Source organism: Aristolochia californica, unplaced genomic scaffold (assembly GCF_029961685.1).
Source record: "Aristolochia californica isolate CCGP_79_NKW_82.1479 unplaced genomic scaffold, dmAriCali1.0.hap1 SCAF_13, whole genome shotgun sequence".
In the NCBI taxonomy this organism is placed as follows: Eukaryota; Viridiplantae; Streptophyta; class Magnoliopsida; order Piperales; family Aristolochiaceae; genus Aristolochia; species Aristolochia californica.
Window position 1 is genome coordinate 21,844,772 of NW_027181804.1, and position 13,133 is coordinate 21,857,904.

General features: G+C 36.4%; 2 protein-coding genes across 2 annotated transcripts; one reads left to right on the plus strand and one right to left on the minus strand.

Moving 5' to 3' along the window:
* Positions 1-778: 778 nt before the first annotated feature.
* LOC137948648 (transcription factor MYC2-like) lies at positions 779-3,430 on the minus strand. The gene has a single exon (XM_068794761.1). The coding sequence runs from the start codon at positions 2,955-2,957 to the stop codon at positions 1,032-1,034; it is 1,926 nt and encodes a 641-aa protein (XP_068650862.1). The 5' UTR covers positions 2,958-3,430; the 3' UTR covers positions 779-1,031.
* A 7,264-nt stretch (positions 3,431-10,694) lies between these two features.
* LOC137947705 (uncharacterized) lies at positions 10,695-11,177 on the plus strand. Its single transcript, XM_068793480.1, has one exon. It carries the CDS (start codon positions 10,695-10,697, stop codon positions 11,175-11,177), a length of 483 nt encoding a protein of 160 aa, XP_068649581.1.
* Positions 11,178-13,133: the final 1,956 nt, after the last annotated feature.

A 13,133-nucleotide genomic window follows, 5' to 3' on the forward strand; every position in this document is an offset into this window, starting at 1 on the left:
AAAAAGAAGAAGATTTTGCATCTATGAAGAATTTTTTTCAACAAAAGAAAATTTAAGACCAAGAATTTTTTTCTTGCAAGTTGAAATTATAAACTCCAGGTTGAAGGGGAGTGTTGAAAAGCAGATACGAAAGAGTCTTACATAACTCTTATAGAAAGAAATCTCACAGAGCAATAATTAATATGACAGAATCTTATAGAAATCTCGATGGAAGAAGTCTCACATAATTGTTCACTTAGACGAGTTTTAGTTATGTTAATTTTTCATTCATGTTAAATTGTTTAATTACTCTAGAACTTATTTATAACTGTTTGATTTTGGGTGTAACGGAGATTAATTTTATTCTACGTGTGTCCTCTATTATAAATTAAAACTCATTGTACTCAATTATAATATTTTAGTTTCCCATAAATTCAACTACATTCAAAGCAATAAAGAACGTCACAATATCATATTAAAGGTATGTACTGGGCTAAACTATCAAAAGAGTGGAAAATTTCCTTAAATAGTAAATTTCAAAGAAAGAAGGGAAAACACCAATTAATTAATACATATCCCTCATCAGCTGTAGATAACTTCATGAACCAATAATGCCTAATGTAAATTTCGATTACACAAGCTATATGATTAATTATAATGCAATTCTATAACATGACTAATGCACATATATATATACGATTAATATGAAAAAAGTTTTATTTATTATGTTTAATTCAAGGGCAAAATTAATAAACTTGTATCGTGGAAGAGAACAACACAAGAACACATGATCTCTCCCCTCTCTTTTATTATGTACGATTTCTCTTCTGTTTTTTCCAACGTCCTCTTGTTCACTTAACACACACAAACCATCGGAGCGGATACAAAAGTAGTAGGTCAGAAAACGTTTTCGTTCGTTCAAGAAAAACAACTGCTGTGTAAATTTATACAAAAAAAAAACAAAGAGTACACACGAGTGTGTATGTGTACGCTGACGGGTTTTAACAGTTTCCGAGACTCGAGCCACAGCCGCATAGAGAGCACAACACACTTTATTGGCCATTGGATGTGTCGACTACTCTTGCAAGGAGGGCCGCGCTTAGCTGCTCCCGAGTGAAAATCTGATTGGTCATCTTCACTGCTGCCTGCTGTATCATGAGATCTTTCACAACCGAAACACTCGCAGACATCACATCTAATTCCAGCTCCTTGAGAGCAGCCATTAACCTTGCAGCCGGGTGGTATTTCCTATGACACTGCATTCTGATCATGGCATCCCCCTGCAGAATCTTTACCTCTATTTCAAAACCACTCAACTTCCCACCCAGGCCAACCAAGGAATTTGACATCTTCGGATCATGATCCAGCGAAGAAGAATTCTTGTTTGCTATATCCTTCTTCAGAGCATCCAATTGGGATTGTACGGCCTCTTTGTCACTCTCTACCTTCTTCGTTTTGCTCTTCAGCTCGTTAATGTAAGAGATTGCATCCCCCAGAAGTGAGGCCTTGTCCATTTTGGATACGTTAGGTACCACTGCTCGAAGCGCGTAGAATCGCTGGTTCAGCTTTTCTCTTCTCTGCCTCTCTGCTTCAACATGATTAAGAGGCTCTTCCCGACCGTTGGCAGGTTTGCGTCCGCGCTTTCGGGGCTTCTTCTCAGCCTCAACTATTTGACGGCTCTCGGCTTCTCTAACTGATGCTTCAAGATCAGAGTGGTCGGACTCAGGCCCAGCACCGGATTTCACAACACCTGATGAAGCCAACACACCGGGAGAACTAAAAGACAGCATCCCTTCTTCATTGCTGCCTCTAGAATTAGGAGATTTCCTCTTCTTCTTTTCATCTCCACCCGCAATCTGACTATTATGGTTGGGAAAAAGAGCTGCATTGCTTACGGAGTTTCTCTTACTTTCCCCAAAATTAAGGATCTCTGACGACTCTGGTTTACAATGGGTGCCATTACTCCTCGAGCCGCTCTCCAACCCGAATTCGGAAAAGTTAATTTCTCTTGGGAAAAAGCTCTGCGTCTGTTGATGAGCATTATGCAGCTGAATTGAGCTTGGATTTTCTGATAAGCTGCTTGAGCTAGGATTTTCGAATTGTGCCGACCTAGAAATTTCTGGAACCGAGGGAATAGAGGAAGCGGCGATCGTTGATTCCTTGATTTCAATAGTAGATGGTTCAGAAATCCAATGCGAAGGATCGCTTTCCCCTTGGTCTGTTGAGGGCCACAGATCAGGCACCTTGTTGAAATTAAACAAAACCCTCACCTTGTTCATGAGATCAGCACTCTGAAAGATGAGCTCAGTAGACCCCAACTCCACAACGCCGTCTGCTAAAGGGATACACACCATCGTCTGCAATCCAAACACCTGAGACTGTCTCGCTCTCTCGCAGGAGCATCGGGCGAGGCGGTCACCACCGGTAACCCAGGTGGGACCCGCCGCGAAGAAGGCCTCACCAGGAAGCCCGTTTCCGTTAACGAAGGAATTTGTCATGGAAACCAGGAAAAACCACTCCGTGTCGGTTACCTCCTCGTCCACGTCGTCATTCGATGCCGCGACGCCAGATATCAAGGAGTTGAGCTCCCGAAGGACTCTCTTGCGGTGCTCCATGTCCGCGGCGGAGGTGGCGGTAGTCCTACGCTTCCGCTTGTCTTCTTCCCCTTTGTAGTATCCGTCACCCCAGCCAAGCAGAGAGACGCCGGAAACATCCACCGACGACTGCCAGAAGATCGCGTAGGTCCAGCCCTCGCGACCCCCCTCAATAAGGGATTGTAGTCGCTGCTGGAGACTATCCTGGTTAAAGAAAAACTGATTATGCTGCTGAATCGGCCCTTGCAAGCTTCTATTCGGATCCGCTGCCGTTGTTGAGGCAGACGCCGGGGGCCACGGCGTGAGATCTGGCGCACCGAAGGCTTCAATCATCGTACTATCATCGGTCCAGTAACTCATCGTCGGCAACCTATAGCCCGTCATTTCATACAAAGAAAAGCAGCAAATGAAAAAGATACCCAGGGGCCGAAGAGGATTTCACAGAAACCAGATAGAAATAGCTCTCCGAGTCCACTCCCAGATTCCAAAAAAGAATAAAATTACTTGCAGCGAGAAAAAGAAAAGCAGCCAGAAGCTGAGGTATTCTCCATACGTCGGCGAAAATTCTCCTGTAGGGGAAGGGGGGCCGGAGGAGAGGGAGACGGTGGGAGGAGAAAACGCAGAAAAGCTAAGGGTAAATGTGACCGCTATGGTTGATAGGCGTCGAATGAATTTTGATCGCATTTGGATTTGGTATGGATTTACATTTCATTTGTTTTGCATTTTACGGCTGTAGAGTCGCATACGGGTGCAGTTTCTCAGAAGCACCGATTTAATCGCTTATTTTTTGTTTTAAAAAAGCGATTAAATCGGCGATGCTGCACGGAATGCGATTTTGCGCTCTTCCCTCGCTTTACACCCCTCCCCTCCCTGCTCTCTCTCCTCCGACCGTCTCCCTCTCCTCCGGCCCCCCCTCCCCATCGGCGATGAAACTTCACGGAATGCAACGCTGCCCTCTGCCCTTGTTTTTCTGCGATTTTTGTCTCATCCAGTCGGCTTCTCCGGACGCCCCTCCCCTCCCTGCTCTCTCTCCTCCCACAGTCTCCCTCTCCTCCGGCCCCCCTTCTCTTTTGCCCTCCTTCCCCATCGGCTATGCTTCTAAGAAACTGCACGGAATCCGACTTTGCCCTCTGCCCTTGCTTTTCTGCGATTTTTTTCTCATCCGGTTGGCTTCTCCGGACGCCCCTCGCCTCCCTGCTCTCTCTCCTCCCACCGTCTCCCTCTCCTCCGGCCCCCAATTCTCTTTTGCCCTCCTTACCCATCGGCGATGCTTCTAAGAAACAGCACGGAATGCGACTCTGCCCTCTGCCCTTGCTTTTCTGCGATTTCTCTCTCATCCAGTCGGCTTCTCCGGACGCCCCTCCACTCCCTGCTCTCTCTCCTCCCACCGTCTCCCTCTCCTCCGCCCCCCCCCCCCCCCCCCCCCCTCTTCTCTTTTGCCCTCCTTCCCCTTCGGCGATGCTTCTAAGAAAACTGTACGGAATGCGACTATGCCATCTGCCCTTCTTTTCTGCTATTTCTTTCTCATCCAGTCTGCTTCTCCGGACGCCCTCCCCTCCCTGCTCCCTCTCCTCCCACCGTCTCCCTCTCCTCCTGCCCGCCTTTCTCTGCTCGTAAGAAACTGCACGGAATTAGACTCTACAGCCATAAAATGCAAACGAAATGAACTCCAAATCCGTACCAAATCTAAATGTGATCAAAATCCATACCAAATCCAAATGCGATCAAAATCTATCTTTTTTATTTTCTCCGTTTCTTTTGGGAGTTACTTAACAAGTAAGTTGAAGTTGAAGTTTAGTTTGTAGGTCTGGAATTAGGATTTATGGTTTTTTAAAAAAAAAATAGGGTTCTCGGTTTTTGGGGTGATAGTATTTTAAGGGCTTAGGGTTTAGGGGAGGTTAGTCAACAAAATGAAAATTTGATCTTTATTTTCATCTTCATCTTTATATGTATCTACATGATCTTTATCTTTGAAATGATCTTTGAAATGGGTGTTAGTGTGGACAATCTTTGAAATAGGGTGTTAGTGTGGACAACTTCATCTTCATCTTCATCTTAGAAATTTAAAATTTTTAATTTTATTAATTATAAAAATAAGCTAATTAAACCAAGTGTTTGAGTTAACAATATTTTAATTACCACTATTAAATCACTAATACAATAGAGTAAATAAAAAAAATTATGATTAATGAATAAAAAGTATTATATTAATAACATAAGATAGATTTGTATTGTATTAATTAATAATATATTTTGACAAAATTAAAAGTAATTAATTAATCAAATGCATACTTTAATTATATTTTATTTACCAGAGACTTAAATATGAAGTTTAATATAGTAATAAAAATTAAAAAAATAATAAATAAATACATATAAAACTTTGAAAATAAACTAAAAAAAATTATTCATATAACGAGTTCGTGCCTTTAATATTACAATCAACGAGTTACAAGTTTAGTACATATAAATTACGCATGTTCAAAAGTAATAAGAGTAAACCATCATTTATCGTTCCACATAGAAGTCGATATGGCATCTCGAAATTGTACGGCTCTTGTGGATTCTAATGCACTCTGCCTCCGAATGCTTGTTAATTGGCTACCCACATCCTCAAGATCATCGCAATCGTCACTGTCTGTATCATCCATTGCACCTAATTGGACTGCATCACCTCCTCCACCAAGCTCGCTACCCGAATCATCATCTTCATCTTCAAATATATCATCATAATCTTCTGCACTTATATAATTGAGCAATATGCAACAAGCATGTACAATTTTCACCTAGATCTTAAAAGAAAATGGAGGAGTGCCTTTTAACATTTGAAATCGAGCTTTTAAAGCACCAAAAGTTCGCTCAATAATATTCCGTAAAGATGAATGTCTTTGGTTGAATAATTATTTTTCTTTTCTAGGAATATTATCTTCAAATTCTTGCAGATGATATCGGGTTCCACGATATGGAGCCAATAATCCCGGAAGATTTGCATAACCAGCATCGACTAGATAATATTTTCCTATAATAAAAATTATATACCACATAAAATAATTGAAGATAAAATACATAAAAAATTACTGCATAAAAATATATTACTTACCTTCAGGTATAAAGATTTTATCTCGACGAGTCAATGCATCCTTCAGTACACGGGAATCGGCTACTGACCCCTCCCATCCAGCAAGTGCATAAGTGAATTGCATATCAAATGAACATGCTGCCATCACATTTTGAGAGAGATAACCTTTTCTATTCCAAAACCTTGGTTGATCTTCAAGTGGAATGTTGGTTTTGATATGAATTCCATCAATAGCTCCAATACAATCCTAATTATACATTTTCAATTAATATTTGCTAACTTTGTATATTAATCTAAAATTATTTAGTTATAGGAAGTGATGTTACCTTGAAGTAGGGATAAAACATTGAATTTGTTAAAATCTTCGAGTGTGTGGGTTCTGAAGGCCGTTTGACGTAATCAGAGTGAAGTTTGAGGATTGCATCCAACACCTTGTTGAAATACTTACTTATCGTCCAGTTTGATCTACCAAACATCTCTGCTGTGACACTATACACTTGTCCTTGACCAACAGTTAGGAGGAAATATGCAAGTTCTTCTTCAACTGAGATGGTCTTTGTGGCTGTTAAAAACCCTTTACTAGTAAGTATATCTGCAAATTTGTGAAATACCAGTTGGTTCATCCTGTAAACTTTCCAAAATTTAACTGGAGATTTGTCTAGTGCCTTTTGCAAATATAATGGACCATTCATCCCACAAGAACGTGGTACACGTCTGTTGCAATGGTACAGATAGTATCTTTCCATGGCGATCAACAAAGTTGTGAATGCAACCATAGTTGCAACCTTTTCATCGTCTGTCATAGTATCCATGAAAATCCACAAATTCAATCGCCTAAAATTCATAAACACAAATAACATCAATCTTCAATCATAACCTATTTGCAATCACACCTATAAACAACCATATTCATCCACATTCCCACATCCTACATTCATCCACATTCCCACATCCTACATTCAATCACATCCTACATTCATCCACATTCCCACATCCTATATTCAATCACATCCTACATTCATCCACATTTCCGCATCCTACATTCAATCACATCCTACATTCATCCACATTCCGCATCCTACATTCAATCACATCCTACATTCATCCACATTCCACATCCATACTCAAAACACCATATTCATCTATGCAATATATAAACACAACAACATATCAAATTTAAATACAAACCATACTAATAAGTCTTGCAACGTCATAATTCAAATATCATGCCTACTACATAATAATATTCCAAAAAAATAGTGTATTTATAACATATTACAATTAGTTTTCAAAAAAAAATTAAGCCACTTGACCCGCTCTTCCACTGTCATTTCCGTAAACATGACCTTCTTAGTTGGTGTATCCAACCATGAAGGAGTGCGATACTTCAATTTTGTAGCCAAGTCCGGGATTTCCCTGAGGGCTTTGACCCAATCTCTTACTATATCGTCTTTCATCATGAAATTCTCAAATGTCTTAGCAATTCGATCTATTGCATCAAAGATTCTTCTACTAGTGTCATTATCGGCCATTTCGGTTCTCTTTCTACGATGACTTGAAGATGACCGTTTACTTCTTTCAGATTGATTACCTAGAGACTCATCCATGCTTAATAATGGTGATGGAGTATCCCTAACTATATCAACATCCTCTGGCTCATCCATCGGGACATGTTCCGATTCACGGATCACCTCATCGCCCTGATCTACAAAGGTTGCAGCTCCTGACCCTACCGCTACTGTGTTTCCCACCACCACAGCTAATTTTTCGTACAGGGGGCAGCCTTCACGTCTATACTTCTCAGCATCTTTATGCTCCTATAAGAATAAAACATCATTTAGACATCTTGGAATAGAGTTATACTAACGTGGAAAACATAAAAAAATATTTTATAGTACATCATGTAGTCAAGCCATACAGATTTACTGACCTTTATGTAATCAAGCCATACAGAATTACATGCAGTAACTCGTTGTGTGGTTGCAACCCAACCAAACCCACTAGTGTTGATACAGCTCGTTACCGTTTAGTATGTTTTCGTCCATGCTCTTGTTCGATTCTTCACCTGCTCAACAGTTTTTTTCATGACTGTGTCTTCATTGAACTTATTTACACAGTCCATGTATACCTCATGCTTCCACACCCCGTTAGGCAACTTGTTCCCTAGATTGACCTGCTCGACCAAGAGATCGAACATTTTGCTATCATCATCGAATGTCCAAATATCATATGTTCGACCACTGGGTTGTCTTCTTGCAGCCATGTATAATCTAAATCCTAGATGGTCCTCACGGAAAAAAAACTTTATCAGACAACCTTTACTCGTCACGGAAACACAAACCATAAAAAAAATACCAACACAAACCATAAAAAAATACCATGTGGTGGATATGTATAATACCCGAATCTCCTCACCACATGGCAAAAATATTCCATAGCACTTCAAAAATTCTCAACAACATTCTCACACATTTCAAAATTAATTAAATTATTTTCACTAATGCATATGCACTAAACAATGAAAACACACACACATCAAGTCCAAATTCACCGAAGACCCCTGGTAGAGCCCCATATAACTTCACAGTCACTATGAACTGTACCTCGTCAGCGATGGGGGTCGGGTTTCGTTGGCCAATGGACGCCCGTGTAGGCGACTCAACCTTGTTTGAATTGGACTAAAAACCCCTAAACACTAATTCCAAAACTTAATACCTTAAAAGCCCAAAACCCTAAACCCTAATTCCAAACCAAAAACCTAAAAAACCCTAGAGCTTAAAAACACAAAAACCCCTAAACCTTAAAAATCCTAATCCCTAAAATACCCTAAACCCTTAACCTAAACCCTAAACCCTAAATCCGAAACACAAACCATAAAAAAAAAAAAAAACTAAACCATCAAACCCTAAACCCTATCACCTACTAAACTCTAAACCCTAAACACTAATTCCAGGACTTAATACATTAAAAGCTCTAAACCCTAAACCCTACACCCTAATTCCAAACCCTAAACCCAAAAAACCTTATAGCTTAAAAACCCTAAAACCCCTAAACCTTAAAAATCGTAATCCCTAAAATACCCTAAATCCTTAACCATAAACCCTAAACCCTAATTACTGGACCCTTAAATACCGAGCAGCAAACCCTAAAAATAATCCATACACGAATCAAGAATTTAGACTATAAACCGTAAATTATGGCAAGACTATATCAAGGTTAGTAAATTATGGCAAGACTATATCAAGGTTAGTAAATTATGATGTACTATAAAATATTTTGTATGTTTTCCGCATTACTAGAACTCTATTCCAAGCCGTCTAAATGATGTTTTATTCTTGTAGGAACATAAAGAAGTTGAAAAGTATAGACAACAAGGTTGCCTCCTTTTATGACAAATTGGCTTTGGTTGTGGGAAACTCAATAGCCATGTGGACAATAAGTCAAAGTCACGAAGACATGCGAAATGATGTCCAGCATGAGGAATAAAATTCACGCTTGGACATGCTCGAGGATGTTTATTTAGGTAGAGATACTCCTTCGCCATTCTTTACAGAAAATGAGTCGGCACCTGATTAGTCTCAAAGTGCTAACCCGTCAACTTCAAGTCGCCGTAGAAAGAGACCAAAAATGTCCACCGATGACAGTTTCATGTTCCTTGATACAGTGAAAGAATTTTCCGCGGTATTGAGTGAAACTATAAAACCTAAGGATGATAAAACTGCCAGAGAGAATTGGTATGAAGCCCTCACGAAAATCCTAGACTTGTCGATAGAGTTGATGTTTCGCGCTCCTCTATTGTGAGATATGCAAATGAAGAAGGACATGTTTACGAAGTTACCAGTGGAACAACGACTCAATTAGCTTAAATATTGTGTTGGTGAAATGTAGTCAATAGTTTTAAATACACTATCTATTTTGGGACGATTTTTTGAAGTTTAATTATGTTTTTTTAATTATGACATTATAAGACATATCATTGATAGATTATGAATGTCATTATGGTTAAGATTTAGGTTTTCATGATTGTTGTGTTCTTATTGTGTGGATTAATATTGTAGATGTGTGATTGGATATGGTTTTATATAGGTGTGATTGAAAATAGGTTATGATTGAAGATAAGGGTATGTTTTTGTGTTTATGACATTTAGGAAGAAACAGGAATTATTTTTGTAGTCATCATTGTGCTTATGGTGATTATATTTGCAGGTTTCCATGGAAGACAAAAACATGATTGTAAGTATGATAACATTCACATGTCGTATGTACATGATGGGAAGATACTATCTCAGCGAAATCACCTGTTAAATTTCGAAAAGTTTACAGGATGAATCAAACTGTGTTTCAAAAAATGGCAGAGATACTTTATAGTAAATGATTTTTATCACCCACAAAGACTATCTCAGTGGAAGAACAATTTGCATATTTTCTCCTAACTATTGGTCAACAACAATCGTATAGTGTCACAACAGAGATGTTTGATAGATCAAATTGGACCATAAGTAGGTATTTCAATAAGGTGTTGAATGTTATTAACAAACTTCAGCTTGATTACATCAAACAGCCTTCAGAATGAACTCACTTGAAGATTTTAAACAATCCAATGTTTTATCCGTATTTTAAGGTAACATCACTTGGCATCTAATGAACAATTTTAGATTAATATTTAGAGTTACTTTGTATTAATTGAAATGATATAATTAAGATTGTATTAGGGCAATTGATAGAACACATATCAAATCAAACATCTCACTTGAAGAACAACAAAGGTTCAAGAACACAAAGGTTAACCTCTCACAAAATGTGATGGCAGCATGTACATTTGACATGCAATTCACTTATATATTTGTTGGATGGGAGGGATCAGCAGATGATTCCCGTGTACTGAAGGACGCATTGACTCACCAAAATAGAATATTTGTACCTAAAGGTAAATAATATATTTTTATGTAATAAGTTTGTTCTATTTTATCTCCAATTATTTTAGGTGGAAAATATTTTGTACTGTAAGTAAATATTATCTAATCGATGCTAGTTATGCAAATATGCCAGGATTTTTTGCTCCATATCTAGGAACTCGTTATCATCTACAAGAATTTGGAGACAACCTTCATAAAAATGATAAAGAGTTATTCAACCGAAGGCACTCATCTTTGAGGAATACTATTGAACGAACTTTTGATGCTTTAAAAGCTCGATTCCAAATGTTAAAAGGCGCTCCTTCATTGTCTTATAAGATCCAGATGAAAACTGTAATAGTTTGTTTTATATTACACAATTATATACGTAAAGAGGATTACGATGATATGTTTGAATTGGAAGATGATGATTCGGATGATGAGCTTGGTGGAGGAAGTGATGAGGTTCGATTAGCAAGTGTAAATGAGAATGAAGATAGCGTTGATAGTGATTATCTTGGGGATGAAGGCAACCTATCAACAACCATGCGGAGGAGCCGTGCATTAGAATTCACTAGAGCCGCACAATTTCGAGATGCCATAGTGACTAGCATGTGGAGTGATTATTAATGGTTGTACTTTATTGCTTTTGAACATGTATGTTGTCGTTCGTATGTACTAAACTAGTAAGTTGATGATTTTAAACACACGAACTCATTGTTATATTCCAAGGCATAAACGTTTGCTTTTATGTTGTAAATTGAGGACTATTAGGAGTAACTCAACTCATTTTGAAGCATGTTTTATATATATATATATATATATATAGAGAGAGAGAGAGAGAGAGAGAGAGAGAGAGAGAGAGAGAGAGATGTTATTAAAATTTATTTAAACTATTCATTTTTATTTCATAAAAATATATTATTAATTACGTAAAAATTCATTGTATGTTATTATTAAAATAATTGTTTTTATTTATTCAGTTCAATTAAATGATTTATTCATTAATTATATTCGCTTTTGTTATTTTATACTTTTTTTCACGTGTTTAAAATTTATTTTAGTCACACGTAATTAGTATATTAATTTATAATCAACTATAATCATTAATTAGTTTAATTATCCTATTGGTATAATTAATTAAACAAATGGTTTTACATTTTGTGTTAATATCTTATTAATTAATAATACGTAAAAATATATATTATGTTATTGATAAATTAATATATTTATTTATTTATTATGTATTTTTTAATTTTGTATTAAAATAGTGAGTTTTAATGTTAAACTATATCTTATGTTATTACACAATAATTTATTTATTTATTATATTCACTTATGTTATTTTTAAATTTTTTATTTATTTTAAATAATTTATTCTAGTCACACGTAATTAGTATATTAATTTATAATAAACTGTAATCATTAATTGGTTTAATTATCCAATTGCTATAATTAATTAAACCATTAGGTTTATTTATTATATTCTCTTATGTTGTTTTTTAATTTTATTTTTAATTTTTAATAATTTATTCTTGTCAAACATAATTATTGTTTTAATTTATAATAAACTAAGATCATTAAGTAATATAATATAGTTTTTCATTAATTAGGATATTAATATATTCTAATAGTACACGTTAAATCACTTAAGTGTAGTAACCATGTTTGTTTTGGTTAATTATATGTTTAGGTATATGATCTATTTAAGTATATTATAAAAGGTAACTCATTCTCTTCTTTATATCATACTTTTTCATTTGGGGGCACTAACACTGGAATCTATTTCCAGTGCACTTGAGCTCGTCTACACTAAGTGGGAGTTAGTCAACAAACTGGAAATTTGATTTTTACCTTCATCTTCATCTCATGCATCTATATGATCTTCATCTTCGAAATGGGTGTTAGTGTGGACAAGTTCATGTCCACTGGAAAACAATTTCTAGTGTTAGTGCCCTCAAATGAGGAAAACATAGAAACTAAGAGAATTAGTAACTTGTAAAGTATACTTAATTAAAATATAATACTTAAACATCAAATTAGGTAAAATAAACATTATTACTACACGAATAACTAATTTATTGTATAAATAAAATATATTAATGTACTAATTAATTTAATTATATATTATATTAGTTAAAGATTATTGTTTATTGTACTAATACTATAATTACGTGAGTCAATTAACTGTGCACATGATTAATCATAAAAAAAAAATAAATAACGTTAAAAATAACATAAATGAATATAATACATTTAAGTTATTAATTTATTGATAATATATGGTGTTCTTTAACATAAAAAAGTCATGATTAAACAAGAAAAATCTATCAAATACTAACTTTAACACACTATATATTTTTACATATTATTAATTAAAAATATTTTTCCATTAAATTTAAAACCATTAATTTTATTAATTAGAAACATGAGTTAATTAAACTCGGTGCTCAATTAAATCTTTCCTGACTTAGGAAAAATTGATGAATAGTGCTTTGTCTCCCCCTCGCCTAAGCAATATTCTGAGCTAACTCGGACTAGGTTGAGGCGGCTCGGGCAGAAAAGTTTTTTTTCCGCAAGATGTCA

Excerpts from the sequence above, each read along its gene's own strand:
- LOC137948648 (XM_068794761.1), bottom strand. The coding sequence starts at position 2,957 with ATGACGGGCTATAGGTTGCCGACGATGAGTTACTGGACCGATGATAGT.
- LOC137947705 (XM_068793480.1), top strand. The coding sequence starts at position 10,695 with ATGCCAGGATTTTTTGCTCCATATCTAGGAACTCGTTATCATCTACAA.